Consider the following 25276-nt stretch of genomic DNA (forward strand, 5'->3'; position numbering starts at 1 on the left):
ACAAACTAAGAGAGCCAATGTGGCTAGCATGAGCAATGGGCGAGGGTGGTGCCAGATGAAGATGGAAGGGAAGGCAGGGGTCAGATCAGGCAGTGCCTTGAAGACGTGTAGAAACCTTTGGAATACTTTAAATAGTGGAGGACATGATCAGATATTATTCAGCAAGTATTTGTTGAGCACTTTCTAATGTGCCAAGCTCTATTCTAGATCCCTGAAATTCAGTGGTGAACAGGATCCATTCCTGGCTTTCAAAGAGTCTTGTAGTAAAAGAGCAGGAATAAAGAAGAAAAGTATCAGATGATGGTAAGTGTTCTGTGAAGAATAAGATGGGATATCATAAAGTATAACCAGTTGGCCAATTTAGGTTGCATGGTCAGGAAAGGCCTCCCTGAGGAAGTGATATACCATCTGAGACTACCTACAAGAAGGAGTTGACCATGTGAAGATCATGGAGAAAAGATTCCTGAAAGAAGGGAAGAGCTGGTACAAGTCTCTAAAGTGGTGATGAATTTAGCACGTTCAAAGAACACAAGGAAGGCAATATGTGGCTGGACCAGACAGTACAAAAGAGAGACTAGTACAAGAAGAGGCCTAAGAGATGAGTGGAAGCCAGGTCTTGTAGGGCCTTATTGGCCATGGAGTGGATTGGACATTATTCTAAGTGTAATAGTAAGCCACTGGAGAATTTTGAGCAAGTGAGAGGCATTTTACTTCAAATGGATTGAGCTGACTACTATGCGCAGAATGTATAAGAGGGAGATAAAGGGAGACTATAGGCTATTGGAGTAATCTTTAGATGAAAGATGGCCATGGCTTGTACTATGGTGGTAAAACTAGAGAAGGAAAGAAGTGGGTGGATTATGCATATTTTAAGATAGAATCAACAGAACTTACTGATGAATTGTATGTGGCAGGGGAAGTGAGAGAAAGAAAGGATTCAACAATGCCTTTTGAAATGATAACTGGCTGCTCTATGAAGAATAGACTAACGGGAGCCACAAGGAATGAGTGGAGACCAGATAGGAGCCTCTGACAATATAATCCAAGAATGTCAGTAGAGATGGCTTGAAGTGGACCAAATCAAAATGTATTTAAGAGATTGAATGCACAGAGCTTAGTGGTGAAAAACAGGACTCTATGGGAGAGACTAAGTGGAATAAAAGCAAATTATCAAGGATATCTCCTGAGTTTTTGCCTTGGATAATTTGATGGATTGTGTGGGTGATGGTGGTGCTTTTCACTGAGAGAGAGAAAACTTGATCATCAGGAATATTACACTAGCAACAGTTAATTGGAAAGAAGAGATCTTGAGTGTGGTCATTGTCCAGATGAGAATCGACAAGAGCAGTAACAGTAGGGCTGGAGAAGAGAAGCCTTTAGAAGGCAGGTGAATGATTGAATGAGAGGTTAAGAGTAGGGAAAATTCAGAGGTGTCCTCGAAGTTCCTGATTTGAATGACTAGGTGGACATGGGTTCCATTAATCTAGATCTGAATACACAGGAAGATAAACAGGTTTAGGCAAAGGGGTGGGTGAAAGGATAAAGGAAGAAAGGAGGAGAACTGGTAATGTATCTAATTTTGTACCTGCCAAGCCTGAGACTTGCGTTATTGATACCTAGGAAATAATTGTGTATCCTTTCTTGAGTTTAAGCATTGCACGAAAGTCTCTCTCCTCTTCACCAAATTAAGTGCAAACTCAGCCTGGCATTCGAGGCCTCGGTGCTCTGACCTCACCTCCCTTTTTAGGACTGCCTCCCCTTTACGTATTCCAGGGGCTCCTCCTTTGGACTGCATGTCCTTTGCTAAGGACACCCTTAGTTTTGTCTTTCTTTGGCAGGCAATACTTCTCCCTTGCCCACCTTCTGCCTATCAAAAATGTAGCTATTATTCAGGGTTTTTCCCAAATGCTACTTCCTACCTGAAGACTTTCCTGATTTCCTTGTGTTTTTTCTCCCATGTCATTTTATTGTATATGGATTTTTTTTAAGTTTAATTATGAAAATTTGCAAACATACCTCAAAATAAAGAGTGTAGTACCGTGAACTCCCATGTGCCCATCACACGGCTTCAACAATTATCAGGATTTGGACATATTTACTTTATGTTTTCTCTATTTTTTTCTTTGCTAAAATATTTTAAAGGAAATTCCAGACATCATGTCATTTTATTCTATGTATTCCAGAATGCCTCTCAAAAAACGTGGACATTATCTCACACAGTGACAATGTCATACCTAAAAAAATTAACAATATCTTTTAGTATCATCTAATACCTGCTTCATAATTAGATATCCCCAGTTGACTTAAAAATGCCATTTTACAGTTGTCTGAATCAGGATCCAAACAAGACCCAAACATTACATTTGGTTGTTATAAATCTCATGTCTTTTTCGATCTAAAGCAGACCCTTCCTTACTTTTTGTTCTATGCTAGTGACTTCTTGCAGAATCCAAGTCAGCTGTCGTGTAGAATGTCCCACATTCTGCATTTATCTGCTTGCTTCTCTGTGGTGTCATTGAAATTCTTTCTGTGTCCCCCACTTTCCCTTTTGTTCTCTCAGTTAGACGCTGACTGTGCGCTCTTGCTTTTTGTCCTTATTGCATACCCTCCATGAGAGTGTAAGCTCCTTACAAGGCGACACTGTGTCTTACCAACTTTTTGCTTTCTATATGAAGTCTAACACATTGTATGTACTTAAAAATATTATTCGATTGAATTATCTAGAAAGAGTTTTGATTCCTCTTGAGAAAATGTGAACTGGAGGCATCTGCAATGTGAAGAAATTTACATTAGGAATTAAGTTGCCAGAGGAATCTCCATAATGTATGTCACTATTTCCTAATTTGCACCGAAAGAATTACAGCCTCCCTTAAAGTGGCACATTGTTCTATCCGAAGACTCTTACAATTTTGGAGCATTATAAAACACGTAAGTGAAATTTCCAAGTCCCCCACCTCGTCTCTAGTCCATATAGAATTGATTTTAGAAATCAGCTGTGTTGTGCATTCTGCGTGAAAACTAGGTCACTAATCATTTTTCTGATCAGGAGAATTTAATGTTGCTCAGTAGTTCAGAAATCAGACTGAAAGACTGACTATAAAAACACTATCACGTGTATGCTTTGTTGTTGATAACTAACTGCACTCCAAGCTTTAATAACTAAAAGGGAGTGGAAGAAACTTCAAAAGGTCGCATGAGAAATGTTTCTGACAATGTGTCAGCAGAACATTGAACAGAATCTTTGTAAATCCTCTCCGTCTATGGGGTTTAAACGGGAAGTTTTAAACTTCTTCCTTCATAAGTATTGGCTTCAGATAGCACAGTATCCTAAGGTTAAAAAAAAAAAAAAAAAAAGAAAAACACTTTATCTGGCATATAGAATTTCCATCCCCTATGTGAATATGGGAGTGCCGGAAACAGGCTCACCTAAGCATCTCTACCTCCACATCTCGGGCATTTTCTCTTTCATCGTCTAGGAATGTGCCAGCATTTTATTGGACTGACTTCCTTTATAACCCGATAGGACCATGGACATAAAATTATAGAAATACAAATGATAGATATAATAGGAGTAATACTCCCCTAAGGCCATTTTCCAGACTGTCTCATAATGAGAATACTGTTGGTCCTTACATGGATGAAATGAGGTCTAGAACAGGGTAGTACTAAAGGAAACATGCATGTGAGCCTGTGTGACCATGTGCACACGTGTGTGTGCATACGTGTGTGTGTTGTAGGGTTTCAGAGGGAGAATGTGTAAATCAAGGGAAGATTCTTCCCATGTGCATTAGTTTCCTGGGGCTGCCATAACAAAGTACCAAAAACTGGGTGGCTTAAAACAACAGAATGTTGTTGAACCATAGTTCTGGAGGCCAGAAGTCTGAAATCAAGTGTCAGCAGGGCCATCTCTGCTGAAGTCTCTGGGGAAGAATCTTCTCTGCTTCTTTTACCTTCTGGTGTTTCCCAGCAATCTTTGGTGTTCCTTAGCTTGTCGATTTGTCAGTCTCCAATCTCTACCTCCATTGTCATGTGGCCAGCCTCTTCCCTTATGTCTCTTCTCTTCTTGTAAGAACGCCTATCATATTAGATTAGGCCTCACTTTACTCCAGTGTGACCTCACCTTAACAAATTACATCTGCAACAACCCTATTTCCAAATAAGGTCACATTTTGAGGTTCTGAAGATTAGGACTTCGACATATCTTTTGGAGGGATGTAATTCAACCAGTAACACTGTGTAATACTCTTATTTTTTGACATCACACTCTAATAGGCAAGCCATTGGCATCATTATTATTGAATCGGTGATACAGAAACTTATTTTTCCTCCTGCTTTTCATGCATTTTAATTCATTAAATTAAGGACTAAATATCTTAAAACCAAACCCAGATGATTTTGGGTCACTGGAGGCTTTTGAAGGAAGGTAGTATTAGCATAGGCAGAAGAACACATTCTAGATAAGATGAAGAAAGCAACAAGAGCCCCCAGGGCAGTGCGGAGCTGGGCTTCGTGGAGGATGAAAGGCAGAAGATGCAGGTGGCAGGCAGCACTGCTCCCTCCTCTGGGGCCAAGCTGGCCTGGGGCTGTTTCCTCTCTTCATGACTTTCCAGTGGGCAGCCTGGGCAACCTCTAGGAGCCTTAGCTGCTTCCTGGAAAGTGGGGCTGCTACCTCGGAGAGTTATTGTGAAAGGAAGTGGAATATTTAGAGTCCCTAGCACAGACCCTGAGACATAGGAACGTGTTAGCTTTGGGTTAGTAGGTTGAGTCCATTAAGCAAGATTATGAAGGGATTCAGAACTAGATAGAGGAATTTTAACCTTGATGGGGTAAGAGATGATCAGGCATTTATGTTTTTGGAGACATAAAGAGATAGTCTTTGAGAAAAATTTGTCTTCCAGTGGTATTCAGGATGACACAACTGGGAAGAATATGGAAACTTGGTGTGTAAAAATGAAGACCTAAATAAGAGTCATTTCAAATAGAAATTGAAGAAACTCGAGCAACTAACTAGAAGTGAGAACTGAGAGAGGGAGGACTCACAGATGGCCATGAGATTTAAACCCAGATGACTGCAAGAATGGCTCTGCCATTGATCAGCAGGACAGTTGGGAAGAAGCTGGGTGAGGAGGGAAATCATGAGTTTGGTCTTGAACTTGATAAGTTTGAGATGACAGTGAGGCAACTATGTGCACACATGAGAGAGACAGTTGGAGCTGTCTGGTTAGAGGACTTGTGAGATATTGGGTGTGGAGATGAGCTTTAGGGATCATCAGCATGAAAGTCCTCATTAGAACTGGTGTTTCCATTGCCCGTTGGACAGGGAAAGCTGGGTGTCATGATACACATCCAAACTCTGGCTCTAAAACTGAACTCATGATCTTACTGCCCCAAAACTCTTTCTTCCACTGTTTCTTTTTTGGCACCATACTCTAATGGTCAAGTCATTTGCATTATGTTACTGTTGAATCTGTATCACTCAGAAACTTATTTTTTCTCTTAATTTCCATGCAGCTTAATTCTACTGTGTTCCCTGCCTTAGGTAATGAGAGCAACCAGCCACCTATGCTGGGAGCCTCATAGTCGTTCTTTAAACCGCCTTCTCTCATACCTGGCACATTCGTTCTGTTACCAAGCCCCGTAGTTCTGCCTTCTGGCTCTCTTGCCATCCCTGCATGTAAACCCATCCCCCTCCTGGGCCCGTCACTTCTTGCCATTTCTAGTCCAAGCCGGCTCATCTCCCGCATTATATTGCAGTGGCCTCCTACTCGTCACCCTGCTGTGACAAAGTGAACTCGTAAGGTGGATTCTTCTACATGTTTTATGTTATGCAGGCTGTAAAATTGTGCTTTTTTATTTTGGTTTTATTTTTTAGAGTTTCCAAACCATCTCTCATTGACTTGAAATTTAATGTGTTTTGCCTCATTCTGTATTCCCAGGCCTTGCCAGAATGCTTGTGCCCAGTCTTAACACAAATGATCATGAAGCTTGTGGGCACATTTTGCTGGGCCAGGTTTTCTACCATACATTGAGAGGGCAGAGTATAAACAGATCCTTTCCTCTGTTCTGTCCCATAGATTCACCCACCAAGAGTGGGTGAGAGTCCTGCCAAGACTCTTGAATAGCCTCCAGCAGGCCTTACTGCCACCACTTTCCACATTGCCACCTGAATGTTCTTCCACTGTTGTCAATCTGGTCACCTTAGGGCCTTTTGTGGTTCTCCATTGCTATATCCTATAACAATGTCAGATGATGTTTCCCTTCTTGTTTTCTCAAGGTAATGCATCTATCAGTGTCCTTGTTTCTATCTCTTCATTGCTGTAGGATAAAATAGCATTCCATTGCTATAGGATAAAATCTGTAGTCCTCCTGGCCCACAAGGCCCTTCCAAGTAACCCCAGGCAGCCTTTCCTGGTTCAGTGCCCATCATCGGCTTGCCATGCCTCCTGTACAGCCAGCACCCCTGCTGGTCCATGTGGCCATGCCTTTTCCTCTGGATTGAATCTGTGGAGACCCCTCTTCTCTCCCCAGTCACACATTGCCTCCTCAATGAAGTCTTCTCTCTCCAGCCCTTCCCCAGCATGTACGTGTTTCTTTCCTCTTGTGTTCACGCTCAATGCTTGGTAAGACTTCCCTTTAGCACTGTTTATGTGGTATTATAATTACTTCTTTATAAGTTTGTCATACGTATTAAATTCAGTGCTTTTTGAGGGTAATCTTTGGCACAGTGCCTGGTACCTGGCATATGCTCAGATTATAGAAATGCTTTTATTAATTTATGAAATTGATTAAGTAATTATCCAGAGGAGACAGTGTTTAGAGAGAAGAGTGGAGAGATAAGAACCTAGTTTGGGAAATATCCACAACTGGAAGGGAAGAAGAGGAGGAAGAGGAGCAAAAGGTCTGCTGGAAGAGGGAGGAGGACAACCAGGATTTTGTGGTGTCAAAGGAAAAGATTTCTGGAAGGAAAGGGTTTAACAGTGCTCAACACAACAGAGAGGTCAAGGGGAGAATAAAGATGTGGAAAAGGCCATTGGATCGGCAATAAAAGGATCATGGCCGACCTCGCAGAAAGCAAGTTTAATAAGGTGTTGGAGACCAGCTCGGGTTACAGATGAGGAAGGAGTTAGCTGGGGCGGGGTGGGGGGGGCGGGGCAGAGAAATCTGAGTAATGTAGTAAAACGCCTGGGAAATGTGTCCATCATTGAGTAAAAGAATATCAGGGTTAAAGGAACCAAAGGGGGGTCTTCCCATTCAACATACATTGTGCCACACAACTTACAAAAAGCAAGGAGATGAGTTTCCAGAGGGGCAGCAGGGGAAAGTCAAGCATGCTGGTTTAGACAGTGGGAGAGGCTCACCAGAAGGGGAGAGATGGACAGTTGTGATGGAGCCCTTAGGATTTGAAAAGAGATAGAAACAAGGACACTGATAGATGCATTATCTTGAGAAAACAAGAAGGAAACATCATCTGACATTTGAGGGAGCAGACTGGGTAAAACTCAGATATTTTTATCTAGAGACAGAGTAACAGGAAATGTAGTTACGTAGTTTGAGGGAGGAAAAAAGAAATCTGGAGAAATTCTAGTGGGAATACCTCGACTGTTTTAAATGAAAGGTAACTTAATCTTTATATAATTGGTTAATGTTACCAGGAAATACTATTGCCATCGTGTCAACACTTGACTAAGCAGTTCAGAGATCACTTAAAATATGAGGGAGGGGCTGGCCCGGTGGCGCAAGCGGTTAAGTGCACGCGCTCCGCTGCGGCGGCCCGGGGTTCGCCAGTTGGGATCCCGGGCGTGCACCGACACACTGCTTGGCAAGCCATGCTGTGGCAGCGTCCCATATAAAGTGGAGGAAGATGGGCACGGATGTTAGCCCAGGGCCAGTCTTCCTCAGCAAAAAAAGAAGAGGATTGGCAGATGTTAGCACAGGGCTGATCTCCTCACCAAAAACAAAAAATATATGAGGGAAAAATGTTGTTACCTTTATGAAGCTCATAGTCTAAAATGAGAAAAGAAAAGTCAGATAAATTCATAGTAAAAAGAAGTGTAAATATGTTATCATATAGGGGACATAATGACTGACTGAGAAATAGGAGTTTTCTGCAATCTAGATTTGAAGTGTTTCCTGGAAGAAATGAATCTTGACTTTAGTTTTGATAGAGGAGACATTCATGGTTTGTTGGAGGGGAGTGGGAATGATGCTGCAGGCTCAGGGCATCGCATGTGTGAGTGATTAGCTGTTGTAAGAAAATCGAAATTTAAATGAATGAGTTATAGGTGCCGTCTCTTCCCTGGGCTTGCGCAGAAGATGGGTGGTCTGTGAGGCTTTAACAGGTTACACTCTGTTCCGCAGAGACCTAACTAAAGTTTAAGTCTTTATCACACTGGCCAAATGAGGAAATTCCTCTATGATCCCAAAAAACCCTAGCTGTGGTTCTTGAACTTGATCCTAGATTTCTACCACCTGAGATAAGAACTTGCTCACAAGTGAAGCTGTCTGGAGTGATAGAGGAGGGAAAATGTGCTTTGAATTTCCTGAGTAGAAATATACTGGCTACTTTAAGAGAAGATGTGGGTAATGTCAGAAGGTCTTTTGTGTGACCAGGGAAACATTAATGAGGTGTGTTAGGAGATTCCAGCTTCCTTAGATCATCAAAGTCTTGGAATGACATGATTTCTTTTCCTGGAACCTCTGTTAAGACCAGGAAGGGCCGGCCCCATGGCTTAGCGGTTAAATGCACATGCTTCGCTACTGGCGGCCCGGGTTCGGATCCCGGGCGCGCACTGACGCACCGCTTCTCCGGCCATGCTGAGGCCGTGTCCCACATACAGCAACTAGAAGGATGTGCAACTATGACATAGAGCTATCTACTGGGGCTTTGGGGGGAAAAAAAAAAGGAGGAGGATTGGCAATAGATGTTAGCTCAGAGCCGGTTTTCCTCAGCAAACAGAGGAGGATTAGCATGGATGTTAGCTCAGGGCTGATCTTCCTCACCAAAAAAAAAAAAAAAAAAAAAGACCGGGAAACACTAACGTTTTAAAAAGTGCATTTTTAGGACTTTTAAAGGAAGTTATTCAGGAATTTTAAAGGACTGAAAATCGGTGAGCAAGAGAACAAAAGAGAGAAAAAGTGGAAACTTTTTTATTCTTTGGTGAAAACACTACTGTTCTATTTTATTTTGGCCACAATACGTGTGCCTTTTTATGTTGACTCGGTAGCCTGATTCAACAGCCAGTAGTTCATAGCCAAGTGCAGTATCTCATCCCTGTGGTTTGTTGCAACAACTAAGAAGTTTCCACCTGCAAGGAATTTTGCCATATGTGAGGAGTAACATATGCATTAGGTTAAAACCCCCCAAGATCTCCATTTCTTCATACAATATCACAAGAGACTGAATTAGGAGGGTTAAAAAAAGAAAAAACGTGCTTGCTTGGAATGTGAAGAAAAAAATTAAAAACACGAAATGTAAGCCATAAAGAAAAAGAAAATGATACTATTGTGTTTTGAATGCATTAGTGGCCTCTGCAGTAACTGTGGTTCTGGTTTTCTTTAGATCTGTAGTATGAATCCGTTCTCCATTACTGTAGAATCACTAATAAAACTTTTTTTACGGTTAGTTATTCATCCTGGGTAGGTCTGAATGAAGAAATCACTTTAAAAGAAATCTTGACTGGCGTTTCAGTTGAAGAAGACTTGTTCTTTTTGTTAGTAGATTTAGCCTATTTAAAATAAATAAATAAATAAAACAGGAGCTGTAGTGGCCTCTGTAAATAGCCGGTGAGACCACCCAGTAAAAATGTCACTCTCTGCCTTTGTGTCATCTTTCCTACCCCCAGTTTTATATCTCCTCTCTGGCAGACAGGGCTTGGTTTTCTTGCTGTATCCCAGTTGTTTAAGATGTGATTTAAAAAAAAAAGTCTGTAAACTTGACATAAATACAGTGAGATTTTATTGCTTTTATTTAATTTTCCCTTAACTTTCAGTTAGCAGTAGTAGAAAGAAAAATATTTGCTGTTTCTTTGTCAATTTACATGTCAAAGAAAGCCTGCTAATGAGAAATATTGTCAGTACCATTTGTAAACTGAATTGAAGTAATGCCACTTAAATGTGGACATTATTAAAAAGGCAGTTAAGGTTTAAATGAGAGTCATTCTTATTCCCCCTTTATAATTAGTGTCTCTTCAGTGTAGTCACAGGCCAGGTGTCAGCTCTGTTTGAAGGATAAATCAATCAGTGGAAGATGGTTTACATAAAGATTTTATAATCTTAACACATTTTATGACATGAACTTTTAAATCATATTACGCGTTTTAAATGGAAAACAGACCACTACCATTAAAAAAATAAACCTGGAATTTTACCCTATGTAAATTACAGTTCTAGGTAGTTTCACTGTAAACATCTTTGCCTAAATATCTCAATAAAAATATAAATAAGCCTTCCCTTTCTAGTTATCTTCTTCTTGGTTCAAAATATGAATATCGCACTCCCTGCTTCCTTTTCTTTATGTCCAAAATAGACATGGGGAAATCCTTCTACATCCCTCCTACCCATTGAATGATGAATGAATCATCTGGTTTCTCTGAAGTAAGATAGTAAATTCAAACCTCATGAAAGGAAGGATATGGTGACTTCATGTTTTTTAAGTAAGAAAAGCTTTGAAAATTTTTTCTTTTATTTTTTATTATGGAAACTTTCAAACATACGCAAAAGTAGGGAGAATGGTATGCAGAACGCCCATCTACCCATCACCCAGGTTCACCAATTTTCAACAGTTTTCCAGGCTGACTTCTTTTTGGCAACATCTTTAGTATAAATGCTCTCCTTTTTTTTTCTTGTTAAACTCCTCAGCTATGCAAAGCTTGCTGCTAAGGAGGCCCCTTCTGCACTTCACCAGCAGAGGCTTATCTGCTTCCTTGTTTCATGACCACAGACTTAACCCAAAGTCTTCAAAATCAACTACTTTGAAGACCCTAATTTTCTATGTATATAGGGCAAAACTTAATCCACAATCTTTTTGCTTACATATGCTTTAATCCAGTCCCTTTAAATAAAAGAACACTATAATATTCAAGGTTCCCACTTCCCAGAGAACGTGTGGAACATGTTCTATAGGACAGAACCAAGGAAAGGATCCATTTGCGCTTTGCCCCTCAGTGTACAGCAGGCCCAGAAAAATGTGCCCGTAGGCTTCACGAAGATTTGTGAAAGGGCCAGACACAAGTATTTTACCAGGACTTGGCAACACAGAATGAGGCAGGGTATAAGTATAAAACACATTAAATTTCAAGTTGGTGAGAACTGGCTTGAAAACTCTTAAAAAGTGAGAGGGCACGATTCTACAGTCTATGTAACATAAAATGTGTAAGAGAATGTGCCTCTGGAGTTAACTCTGCTGACAATATTTCCAGAACAAGTGATTCAGGAGAAGGGTGACTTTTATACTGTTGATTTTGCTTTGACGTACAAGTGGATTTTTCCACGTTTCTCACAACTGAGGTTTTAGTAAAGATGGGAAAGTAGGGTTTGAGATTGTACTCTCTGGTGAGAACCTGGAGTATAGACATTCTGGGTTATGAGCTGAAGACAAATTTGTGTGCTCAGACAGCCAACTGGGAAAGGGCAGTAGGGTCACAGATCTCACGTGCCAGAATGGACGCCCACCGCCCACCCCCATATGTGGAGGTGGCTGAGAGGCTGGCCAAAGACAAGGTCAGAAATCTCTAGAAAGACTTCTGATCAACTGAAATACTAAGTCTGAAAGCTTCTCTCTGTCATATGCCTTGTACATGAGAATACTTTGATTATATCTTTTTTATCATTATAACAGTATTTCTCCCTTCTGATGCAGGTTTCCTTTGTTAAATAACTTTCAACCACTTTGTAATTGAAATGAAATTTTGTTTCATTTATTCATTATTGAAAGCCATGTATCTACCATCATTGCATGTTTGTTTAATTGACTCAAAACTACAAGAGAAACTGGTTTTTAATAAGACTACACATAATTCCTTAATGCATGGTTTTATAAGTTGAGTGGCGTGCTTTGAATCATCTTTATAAATTTTATGAAAATAGGATTGACTATAATACTCTCTTTTTTCCTTAAACCAACAGAAAATCTCTAGTACCGTCACAGGGGCCATTCAGTGGGCACCTCAGCTACCAGGGCTTCTCCTCACCCTGGAAAGTCCACTGACATGTAAAATCTTTTACTCTTTAATTTGCTCTAATTATTTTCATATTTTAAACAAATAAGTCAAGTTATCCTATAACCTGCTCCTTTTTAAAGAGTGTGATATACCTTCATTGTTCTTGTAAAGCTTATTATGTCATTTACATTTTTCTTCTGGAAAGTGTCATTCCTTGTTCCCAACCAACACATAGCACTCTGAAAGCGGGCACGGTGTAGCTTCCTGCAGTACACTGACCTTACATGGCACTGAAAAGCAAGTTTAATTGAGGGAAAAGAGCTGCCTTTTCAGTAATGATGCAAGTTAACACAGCAGAGCTAAGAGATGAGGAATAATTTTGCAGAATAAACAGATTTACTGTTCAAGTTGGGTTTTTTTTTAATATTTTTGACCCAATGTTGGACATTCCATTCTTTAATTATCTTGAGCTTTTCTCAGGAATAAACTAAAAGCTGTGATTTGTTTTGTGTGTCAGATGTCAAATTTGAAGGTTTTTGAATAAAGAAGCCACAACTTAAAAGAAATTTCCTGCTTGTACTTAGTGAGCAATTGTGGTCATTTTCACATAGTCCTTATGTCAAATTCTGAGACTGGAATTCTAATGCCCTAATAATTTTTTAGAATATGAGACCAGGAACAGCTGCCAGTATAAACTGTCATTTTCCTTTCATCTAGTACATTTTAACTTTTTTGAAAGTGGAATATTATTTGGTTCCTCTTCAATTTTTTAATCTTATTTTTTAATAGATAATAAAAGTAATTCCTAGATATGCTGCTTTCTCTGATTAACCTTAGAAAGATCACATATTTTACATCTTTAACTATGAGCAAATTTGAAAAGTGGTACCTTTTTGAAAAGCAAATGTAATTTCACTTCTATTTTGATAAAATTGATAACATATGGAAGAGTTATTGGTCTCTTCACCATGTGAAGTATGGAAAAAGGATCAGGTCTAATTCTGTTCCCTGTCCTCTTAGAAACTCTTTTAGCCAGATTCCCATGTAGTTGACTTCTCCTCAGTCGCCTCCTGCCCCTCAGAGTTCTCACCAGCCCCCTGGCCACCTCCTCCTCTGCCTGCTCTTAAGTGCGGGGATCACCCAAGGGTCAGGTTTTAGAACCTCTTCTCCTTTTACTTACTTCCCCAAGGAAGTGTCCCCATCTGCACCTCTGTCTGAGATCCCTCTCCACTGCTCAGACCCACCTTCCCAGGGGAACTGGTCCCTTTAGAAATCTCACCAGCACCTTAAACTCCACTTGTCAGAAACCGTACTGCGCCCCCTGCTCTGAGTTGCTCCTTGTCCTTTCATCGGTTCACGGTGTCACTGTTCTCTGGTCATTCAGGGTCAAAGCCTTGTGGTCTCTTTGAGTCCCTCTCTTCCCTGATGCCCCACTGATGATTCTTCCACAGCTGTCCCCTCCTCCATACCCGCTGCCCTCGTTCAAGCCCTCATTGTGTCTGGCCTTCACTTTTGCAACAGCCTCCTTACTTAACCCCCTGACTTCCCTCTGCAGAACTATTTCCTCAAAATTCAAGGGAAAAAAATGATCAAAGCACGGACAGGGCCAGATGCTGCCATGGAATGAGGAAGAAAATTGGCTTCTGGCTTTGGCATTTGGGAGGTAACAAGTGACTGTGGGGAAAACTGACTCTGGAGAGTAGAGGAGGCAGGAGGCAGGGACGATGGGTGTGAGAGGATGGGACCAGAGGACAGGGGACACTGAAAGTGGGCCGCTCCCAAAAGTCTGCTGGTGTGCGGGAGGAGGGAGATGAGGCAGGAGGTAGGAACAAGGGAGATGCATGTCTCCTTTATTTTTTTCTGTGAAATAAAAATAAAAGCTAAAAAAAAATCCAGGGAGGAGCCAGCCCGGTGGTGTAGTGGTTAAGTTCACGCGCTCCACTTCGGTGGCCTGGGGTTTGCGGGTTGAGATCCGGGGCGTGGACCTATGCACCACTCATCAAGCCATGCTGTGGCAGTGACCCACATGCAAAATAGAGAAAGATTGACACAGGTGTTAGCTCAGAGCCAATCTTCCTCACCAAAGGAAAAAAAATCAAGGGAATGTTGTTTTTTTAATTGTGGCAGAAACCAGACAATACATTATTACAAATAATAATATCGTATAAACACATATATATGTGTATAGATATAGATATTTGAAAGATATAGTTGTATATTCTTTATTCCAACAAACATAATAACCTTTAGTTTAATGTGTCTTATTAAGGACAGTTGGAAGTCCTGATGATTGAGGTTAATTTTCCTCAGGGAGTATAGTTCAGATATTCATTAGTTCCTTCCACAGACATGAATTCAGTGTCGTGTGTCCCAGGCGTTGAGCTGGTGTGGCACTGGGCTTGCAGACAGGAAGAAGAGAGAGCCCTGAGCCTCAGGTGCTCTGAGTCTCACACAGACACGGAAATTGATTCCCTTAAACACTAGATGCATAAAAGCCCGGAAGAGTCCATACTTAAGGTCTGGGGACAGGTCAGGGAGATTACACCATCAGGTGGGGCAGCTTCCAGGCAAAGAAAAGAGAAAATAAGTAGAGAGGGAGAAAGAGGCAGCATGGAGCAGCACAAACATAGTGAATTTGAAGTCGGTGTGTTAAAATTGCAGTCCGGTGCCTTGCTGCTGGCCACATGGACCTGAGCAGCTATTTCACCTTACTGAGCCTCAGTCATGTCCTCTCTAACACAGGTGAAATAAAACCTGCTGCACAGGATTGCAGTGAGGGTTAAAAATAAAATCCGCTCCGTGGTAGCTTCTGTTATTGACAGCAGCAACATCAGCATGACACCGAGGCTTCATATGGCTGGCTCAGCTTGGCCAGAGCCAGGTATGAAGGTCCCTGAATGCCATGCCCGGGAGTTTGAGCTGTATCTCAAGGATACTGGAGCTTTGTTTAAGCATTTCACAGGGGAATGACATAATTAGATTTAGGTTTAAGAAGATCACTCTGACAGCAGGATGAGAATGGATTGGAGAGCAGGAAAGAGTGGGAGCAGAAAAACACGGTCAAATATTCCTCCCAACGCAGTAATCATTACTCGCCCCTCCCCCCATTATGCCATAAGGGAAGCTGATACGATCCTATCTACTGGTCACTATCAAAAGGAAAAAAATGCCACTTGATCAACAAGCATAGGAACAATTGCATTCATCATTTTGGAAACAGACCACAATAGCAGAATTATAAACAAGTTTCAAGCTAGAGAGTTTCAAGCTTATTCTCAGACTGGGTTGAATTGTGGATTATAATTGAGCATGGTATCAAAGAGCCTCTAAAGATTTAACCTCTTTCTCAAACCGTTTTACTTTTTAAATTAGAGGTTCTCAGCCTGGGGTCCATCCATGAATGGGCTTCAGGCAATCCATGGACTCCCTGAAATCAGAGGCAAAATTATAAGCACACTTTTTTCCCTGTGGGGTGTGACCACATATCATTCTCAGATGCTCAAATGGATCTGGAACCCCAGAAAAGGTTAAGAACCACTGTCTATATTTGTACATAGAAAAGACTGGCATTGTGTTGGAAGAATTTTTAATGGACACTATCTTGGACCTTTTGTCTGCACTCCAGACTCTTACACCGAGCTGCTACCCAACATCTCCTCTTGGATGTGTAATCGGCATTCCAAATTTAACGTATCCCAGGCTGAGCTCCAAATCTTCTCCCCTACACCTGCCGCTCCCTTCACCTTCCCCAACTGCATTCTTCTACCTGCTCAGCCAAAACCCTTGGGATGTTTTGTTTCATGCTCTGCATCCACTCCTGAGGGCTGTCATCTCTATCTTTGAATATCTTGGGAATCTGACACTTCCCTCACCCCCAACTGCTACCACCCTGGTCCAGTCCTCCATCATCCTTTCCCTCTCCGCTTCTGCCCTCATCTCCCTTCAGTCTGCTCTTCACAGCAACCAAAGCAACACCTGCCCACAGCCCTCTGCTAGCTTCCCATCCACCTCTGAATAAAATCTAAAGTTCTTAACTGCCCTCTGAGGCTTCACATGACCTGATGTGACTTTGACTCCTGCTGTGTCCTTGACAGTCTTGGTCCCCCATGCTCACTCTCCACACTAGCCTTTGTGGCTTCCCCAAACATGCTGCCTCAGGGTCTTTGCACGTACAGTGTCGCCTGCTTGGAAATTTCTTCCTATGGATATCTGTGTGACTGCTCTCTCTTCTCTTTCAGGTCTTTGCTCAGTTAGGTTTCCTTGGGCCATTTGTTTAAAATTGCAATGCCCCTCTCCCCCATCCCACTCCATAATATTCTCTTTCCCTGTTTTATTTTTCTTCTGTACTTATCACTGACATGTATTATACTTACTGTTTGCTTATTGTCTGCCCCCCAATAGAATGTAAGCTTCATGAGAGTAAGGAATGGTTTTTGTTTTCTTTCACTGCTCTATCTAGAGTACCTATCACAGTTCTTGACTTATAGTGGAAACTCAAAAGTCTTGACTGAATGAATTTTATTTTGAGAATGTACTTGGCAACTTTGCAGTTACTACCCCATGTGTTCTATTCCCTGTGACTTTCTATGTATTATATCTATAATTAAGTCGGATTATTTGAATGGATCCTGTTTCTTTTCTAGTTCGCCTATTTACTTAAAATAGTAATTGATGCAATGATAATTATTAATCTTTGTGGCTTCTAAGTTCCTCATATTAACCTGAATTATATTTCCAACAGCTATTTGGCAACTGAAAGAGTTCATCTCTGTCCACTTCTTACAGGTTCCTCAAATTCCATACCATCGTCATGATTTAATAAAGAAATTCCTTTAAGGTTACTATAATTTACTCAAATTACCGTGGTCTAATTTTGAAAAATGTCGTGTTGGTCCAATACTACAATTCCTAGCTGTCACAACACTTTTCAGAGTGTACCTCGTCAAGGGTACCTTGCAGGTGTACCAATAGAACAATTTTAATTACAGTAGCTTTACGCTTTATTGCATGCTTGTGGTTCTATGCTGGGAATATAGGGAAATTTTTATAAAATGAATTGACACCTGCTAATGTGTCTGTTTTATAAGTTTGGAATTTTTTATGCTAGTTATTCCTAAAGTAGAAAACCTCTGGGTCTGACATTAAAAGTCTGGTTTTGTTTGCCTGAACTCTTTGGAACAACAGTAATAGACTAGAGATCTGAGGCCTTTTTAATGCCAGTTCATGTGGTCAAACTTTTTCTCAAGGGTCCTAATTTTTAACGTTTGTGTGTTTATCTTACACTGTTTCAGGCTTTACAAGATGAACTAGAAAACCGCTCTAATCAAGTGCGATGTGCAGAGAGAAAACTACAGCACAAGGAGCTGGAGTCACAGGAACAGGTACTCTCCCTCTCTCACTTGGCTGGTTTGCTTGTTGACTTTCTCCAGGTCAGGTAGCTTATGTATTTTCTGTTTCCATTGGGATACTTTGGCTGCAGGTAACAGACTCCTCCACCCCTAGTTGGCATAAACAACAAAGGGATTTATTACCTCACAAACCCAGAAGTCTGTAGGTAGGGCAGGCTCTGGGCAGAGAGCCTCGGGGCCCTGGCTCTGCTTCTCTGACATTCTCGTGGCTCTACCTCCTGTGTTGGCTTCAGCCTCAAAGCAATTCCAAGACGGCTACAGCAGTTCCAGACATCCCTTGCAGGTTTAGCAATATCCAGAGGCAGAAAGGGACTGTCTGTTTCTGGGGTCCCCTTCTGAAGAGTAAAGAGACCTTTCCCAGAACCACCCCCTCCACAGACACCTCCCTTCACATCTCATTGGACAGAATAGGTCACATGCTCAGCCTGGCATGTCCAATCCCTGGTAACAGGACCAAAGGTATCAAAACTAGCCTTGACCAATCAGGATTCACCTCCTGGGGGTGGAATTAGGAGAGGAAAGATAACCTGGACAAAGAAGAGGGGACATGGATGTTGGGTATGCAGCCAACAATCTGCCATGTCATCATGTTAAAATAAATGAGCATTCTTATACATAGAGACATAAATTGTGTTTTCTTTTGATTTTTAATTTTCTCCTCTTTTCATTATGTTAATAAAATAAATCTAATATAACCAGACTAATCTGGCTATGACGATAGCTAATGACCTGTTTTATTTTCAAATGACAGGATTATTTTCATCCAACTCTTCTGGTTATAATGAATTATTCTTTGTGGTAATTTTGACAATTTAATGTAAAAAGTCAACAATGTATCAATAAAGATCACAAGTCTTAATGAAATCTTTTATAAATGCATTGTCCCCATTGGGTATAGAATTGCTGACATTCTCTTAAGTGTCACCAAACTTTATGCATGCAACCTGCCATCGGTACTGACAGATGTTTATACTTTGGTTGTCTCATAGTAAATTCAGTACAGAAATATTCAATTAGGTCATTTTGACCTTGTGGGAAGCATAAACACTGATGTAAGGCTAATAGGGAAGCTTTTTTCATCTCTGGAGTTGTTTACAAACAGGATCCCATGGTAGGGGATTGCACAAAATGTCAGAAGTAAGCACCTAATAGATGCTGAGTGTTAATATTACTGAATTGACTTGACTTCCTATAATTCCTTCCTACTCTCTAATGTATGCCCTGTGTAATATACATGTCATGTATATATGTGTATATCATGTATATATATGATATGCATAAATACATATACAGTATATATACATGTATATGTACATATATGTACTGTACAGGGTCTATGTCATACAGTCAATAATAGGATAATACTAGGATGAAAAAATTAATAATAATTACACTTTATCAAAGGCCTATGAGATGACAGACACTGTACAAGAAACATTGCACGTATTAGCTCATTTATCCTGATAATAACCATATAAGGCCAGTATTACCATCCCCATTTCACAGATGGCACACTAAAACCCAGAGAGACTGACTAACTTGTCCAAGATTACACTGCCAGTAAATAGTAGATTCAAACCCAAGTTTATCTGAATTCCAAACCTTTGCTCCTTTCGTGACAATTTCTAGGTTACAACATTTCTAGTTAATAAAAAAGCTGCATAGCAGTGACAGGGGAATTAAGTTCATTAAGGAGGGCAGGAAAACAAGCCTGGTGTTGCTGACGCCTGGTACCGTCATGAGTGCCGTTAACCTTCCGTGGGCAGAGAATAGCAAAGAGCAGAGGAGGCAAAAGCAGAGCAGATTTGGCCACGATGGAGTAGATGAAAATGCCTGCATGGATGGCAGCGTGGGGTTCCAAAGGAATTGGCCTCAGTTTAGTTGTCACTGAGGGTCAGCTGAGCTCCGTCCTGTGTCTGCGACACTTGTAACTAAAAGAAGACAAGCTTCTTGAAAGCAGGAAGCGGTGCTCCCTGGAGGACTGGGGCTTCTCCAGTTTGTGATAAAATATGACTTAAGGTAAAACTTTGTTGACATCACTCTAATTCATGGCAAAACTTCACACAGAAAATTCCATAATATATTGAGAGAAGGGAAATTAAGAAATCCCAAATGAACAATAGGGAAGGATTCAAGAACCACTTTCAGTCTTTTTTTATTGACTTCTTTTTGATCATCAAAGTTGCTTTTATCTTTGTAGTGACAATAGCTTTTTAGAATATTTCTTACTCTAATTCCTGATATCTTCTATTAGGCTACAGTATACCAAAGAAATGTCAGGAAATACCCATGGGTAAAGCTGAATATTTCATAATCTTTGCAACTGTGAAATGTTGGGTTCTTTCCACAAGGTCCTAGGGTGTAGCTAGAGAAAAAAAGTGCCAATTGTTTCAACAAAACTAAAGAGCAGCTAATGGGCACTTAATAGATACTGTTCATCTATATTTAATTTATTTAACTTTTTTTTTATCTAAATTTGACCTATGCCACTCTTTGAATCTGTGACACTAATAGAAGTAGTCAAAAGTAATTAGAAGTATTGTCATGTATATTTTTTAGGGACTGCTTATATCTGAGCTTACTTAAGATATTTAAAATGTTGAAATTATTGTATATGATTTCCTCCTTTGCCATCTGTCAAAGCAATTGCAACAACAGTAGCTAGCCTGACGTCAGCCAATCAAAGAACTGAAATGTGTGCAAAACAGCTTCTTGGAACTTTCTTCTCTTTCTTTTCAACCAAATATTAATATCCTAATACTAGCTGCATAAAGAATCAGAATTGAAATTGGCAGAATTACAGAGAACAATTTCCTGGGCTGCTTTTTTTAACTTGCCTGCTTAAAAAAAGTTTAAACTATTTCTGTTTTTCATTTAAGAAAAATTCCTGTGTTTTGATTCTATAAAAACAAAAAATGAATGAGGCATTTTAAGAGTTTTGTTTTTAATTAAAAACAAAAATCTGCTTCTCATCAGGTCTTGATGGGTGGTATCCTTGCTGCCCACCACTTGCCTCTGCGCCATCAACTCTCTCCTCTATCTCCTCACCCTTGGCGGATCCGTCAACAGAGTGCCCAGAGAAGGCTTGTTCATCCAGACTTACAAAGACTTATTTGCTCCTTATGCAGATTCAAGATAACACAAATAAAATTAGAAAATACTAATTTTCTATCTAAGTCAGCCTTATAGAAACATGATCTTTCCTATAATCCATAAATAGTGAAGTAATTAAAAATCATTGTTATTTTTATCCATACCAGGAGTTAATAATTTCTAATTCCAGATAAGATCCAAACAAGAATCCCATCGTTGCAGCAAAGAAGGGGAGATCAGGGCTCTGATCAAACTTCCTTCTTGTGCAAGGAAACTGAGTCATCAGGAAAGGAAGTAACTTTCCTACACAGTCGTGGCGGACCCCGGGTGGGACCGCTCCTACCCACGTGGTACATGGGCTGTGCACCCCAGGGTATTATTTTCTTTCCTATTGAACACGGTCTAAAATGGGTGTATGCCGCATATCACTTGGGTTCAGGTATGTGTAAAACTAAAACACTCAGGAGCAACGTTTCATTATTCACAGTGAAGCTAAGTAATTGGCTAACCTTCGCCAAAATAGTTCAATCTGGTAAATTATAGAAAAGAGAGAGAAGGAAAGAAATAGTCTAGAAATTTACTTGGTAGTCTTAACCCTGTACAAAGCGTATATTTATCACAAAGGTGCTAAACAATGTCAGATTTTCGCCTAATATAATGTAGATATTAATATACATGTAACAAAACTCCTGCATTGAACTGGGTATCTTAGGTTTTGAGAGTATTAATAGCTTTGATTACATTGGTCATTCAGTTTCCCAGAAGATTATTTTAAATACATTAGTGAGAACAAATAATCCTTCGGAGATCTAATAAGTTAACTATAATGCTGTGCATTTCACAGGAGAGGCATAATTTTTTACTCAACATTTCGTTATTTTGACAGGCATATTGTCATTCGTTTGACAGGTATTATTGCTAGACAGTAGTAGGTACTGAGGAGAAACAAAGATGAATAAGTTATAGTTCCTGCCCTCAAGGAGTTTACAGTCTAGTAGAACAGAGGAGATATGTATATAATGTCGGCTCCAGGCATGGAATTTAAAGGAGGTTCTTTTTCTGCTAAATGGCTTGGAGGCTCAGAATCACCACATGTGGAAAGAACATAGCATTGGTACTGCCGTCCATCTTGCCTGACCCCATGAGGAAGGAAGGGGAGGATCTTTAGCCAGTAAAAGGTTAGGGTCCCGCCACCCCAGGCAGGGCTTGGCGCTTGCTGGCATGGAGTTGTTTCAAGAGCCTGAGGCCCTTGAGGGAACTGGGTCCTTGCAGGGCTGGTCAGAGGAGGGGCAGTGCTTCTGTCAGCCTTCTCCCGGAACACTGGGCTTCTACTTTATCTTGTTGCCTGGGGCTGCCCTTGGAGGGCCTTTCTGGTTGTATGGCCACCGCCTTTTGCAGCCAGCTAGTTTAGTTGTGAGTCTTATCTGGTGTGTCCAGGCATTAAAGGTCTGGACTGTGTAGGCACAAGTAACCCATACATTGTTTTAAAATATGTAGCTAAAAGCCAGTCACACTTAACATTTCAGTCACAGCTTTACAGCGACGAACTTTGTATTTAAGTCCTAGACACGTCAATTAATTTAAGAGAGAATCTAGTAACCAAAGACAGTCTCAGTAGTAATTGTGTGTGTTTGGAGAGGAGACAGAGGTTTTTCCAGGGACCTCTACCAGGACACAGGGAGGGGAAACAGTAGAGGCTTCAAGGACCAGTGTGATCCAGCAGGGAAGCACTGCTGGTTCTAAGTCTACCTTTGTCACTACTAGTCATGCGATTTGGGGCAAGTCATTTAACCTCTCCCAATATCAAGTTCCTAAAGTGTCAGTAATAATACCTTCCCACATGGCTGATATGAACATCGAAACCAGATAATATGTGTAAAATACTTCAAAAACTATAAACATAATGCAGATGCAATGTGCGTGGTTATACTTATTCACAGAGGAGAAGGGGACATGTGAGCTAAGCATCACGAGAAAGGAAGGACATTGGAACAGAATGAGGGAAGACATGGAGCAGAACAGCCTCAGAGTGTTCAGGGAATAGTGAATAACATCTTGGTCAGTGAAGAGGAAAATAAAACCAGAAAGTCAGCTTCATTAATTTTGTCCATTAAAAGAAAGAAAAGAACAAACCCTTTGTTATTGAGTCTCTGGTCTTTACCAAGCACTGTGCTGTGTGTTAGGACCATTGGTGGCCGATCTTGGATGCAATGCTAGGGAATTCAGTCATTGGTCAGAAAGCAGTTGTCAGCCATTGAGGATTTTTTTTCTGTAACTGGGTAGTGTTACATGATTGTGTTTATACTTTAGAAAGATTAATCTGCCAGTAGAAGATAAGATGAATGAGAAATGAAAAAGGACCAATTCAGAGGTTATAGCACTAAAATTCACATCACTAGCTACAAGAGAAATCAGGAGAGCTTGAGCTGGATATTATCCAAAGGAGTAGAAAGAAAAGAGTAGATGTGAAGACTCACTTAAAATTCATAGAACACAAAGATTTAGAGGGAAAAAGAAAGGAATATGTCAAAACTAATACCAAATTTTTGAGTTGATAAGCTAGTGCATAGTGGACAATGATAGTATCATTTTTTAGATGTTGAGTCTCAGATGCTAGTGGCAGGACATTCCTTTGGAGACGTGTAGTTGAAAATCTGAATCTAGAACTCAAGAAAGAGCCCTAGAAACGTAAACATGTCTGAATCATCTTGATGAGGGGTATAGCAAAAGCCCACAGAATGTGGATGACATTGACAAGGAAGAGCAGAGAGAGAAATAAGAGGGCCATGGGCAGACCCATGGGCAGGACCACGTTGAAGGGACCAGAGAAAGCAGGGGAGGATACGAAGAGGATTTAATAGGAATGAATGGTCAGAGAGACAAGGGCAGAGCCAGAAGAATTTAATGTCATGAAAACCAAAGAAAGAGTTTCCTACTAGACTTTAAGCTCCTTAAGGGTAAGGACCCTGGACCCTATCTGTCATCTTCGTGGCATCCAACAGCACTTGTTGAACTGAACTACTGCATAAAGCCTTTGCTGCCCTGAGTCTCATCCTCAAAATGACCTTGCCCACCGCATGTCCGTCTTTCGTCTGTGCTCTGGTAACACTTTCTGTGAACCTCCATTTAAAGATTTTCCCATCAGACTCCCTCAATAGATGTTTGCTTTTTGAGGGTGGGCTTCTGAGCTGTGTCATACTTGTCCTTATATATCAGCATTTAGCCTAGTGCCTGGTGCATGTGAGTCTCAGTGAATTCATGGAAGGAAGAAAGGAAGGAGGGAGGGAGGGAAGGAAGGAGAGAGGAAGAGCAGTAAGGAGGGAGGGAGGATTAACCCTATCACATGCTAAGGGAATTTAAGGATGAAGCGTTCCAGAAGCCACCAAACTCGGGTAGTGATTACAGATCCTTGGTATTCGGCCTCCTAAATATATTCTAAGCAGGGTTTTTCTAAACATATTCTTGTCTAGACTTTTGTTAAAATAAATGTTATAGATATTCTTTTATAATTTTCAGCTGAGGTGAGTAGGATCATTGAGCCTTCTCATGGTTTCTCTGTGGCCCTCGGCTATGCCCCAGACATTTATAGCACCAAAGGGGTTGGTAGGCCAGGAGAACCAAGAGAAACCACAATGCCAGCTCCCTGCCCATGAGCCTACCTTTTCTCTTTTTTTTCTCAGTAATTTTTTTCCAGCTTTATTGAGGTATAATTAACATAAAATTGCATACATTTAAGATATACAACATGATGATTTGATATATATTGTGAAATAATTGCCACAGTTAAGTTAATTATCACATCCATCACCTCAGATAATTACTTTTTTGTGTGTGGTAAGAACCCTTAAAATCTACTCTCTTTGCAAAATTCAAGTATACAATCCAGTATTGTTAATTATAGTCATCAGGCTATACATTAGATCCTCAGAACTTATTCATCTTATAACTGAAAGTTTGTACCCTTTGACCAACATCTCCTCATTTCCCCTACCCTCCAGCCCCTGGCAACTACCATTCTACTCTGTTTCTATGAGTTCAATTTTTTTTTTTTTTTTTTTGGATTCCACATATGAGTAAGATCCTCTTTCTCTGTCTGGTTTATTTCTCTTAGCACAATGTCCTCCAGGTTCATCTATGTTGTCACAAATGCCCTTATCTTTCTGCTCTTCTCTAAAACGGGGCAGATTGTCCTTCCAGGTCTCTTCCATAAGATTCCCTCAGAAGGCCAAAGCAGAGAGGACACCAGCAAAGTCCTTTATTTTCTCTACGTGCTACCCTTAGCATTCTGATCCTTCCTTCCCAGGTTCCTGGGTTTAAGAATAAAATTTGGTCCCGATAGTATCATTAGCTTTTGGGTAATGTTAGGCATTAGCTCCTTCTTCCTGTTATACCATTACAACTGCTATCATTTGCCTTTCCAAAGAATTTATTTGCCTCCCACAATGCCCAGTGATCTATCGGGAAGTAACGTGGATCTTAGGAGAACCAACATCAATATACTTAAAGCTTCCATTGGATAGCACTGCTTATCTTTAAACCACCTCAGTCATCACCAAGGGGAACCAACAAATCTATAGAGTCACAGGCAGCCTTACAGAGGAAGATGCTACATAGACA

The 25276-nt window shown here is 40.7% G+C and overlaps 1 protein-coding gene across 5 annotated transcripts in view; it reads left to right on the plus strand.

Annotated features, from left to right (window-relative positions):
• Positions 1–25276, plus strand: part of CEP112 (centrosomal protein 112) — a 449184-nt gene that overhangs the window by 390589 nt on the left and 33319 nt on the right. For 3 of the 5 annotated variants that reach the window (XM_058561414.1, XM_058561413.1, XM_058561416.1), the window contains one exon: positions 17450–17539. In XM_058561414.1, coding sequence (XP_058417397.1) covers positions 17450–17539 — 90 coding nt within the window. Of the gene's footprint in view, positions 1–17449; positions 17540–18317; positions 18384–25276 lie in introns of those variants that run through there. The other 2 variants (XM_058561415.1, XM_058561417.1) reach the window with 2 other exon arrangements.

This window comes from Diceros bicornis, chromosome 18, assembly GCF_020826845.1.
Source record: "Diceros bicornis minor isolate mBicDic1 chromosome 18, mDicBic1.mat.cur, whole genome shotgun sequence".
Lineage (NCBI taxonomy): Eukaryota > Metazoa > Chordata > Mammalia > Perissodactyla > Rhinocerotidae > Diceros > Diceros bicornis.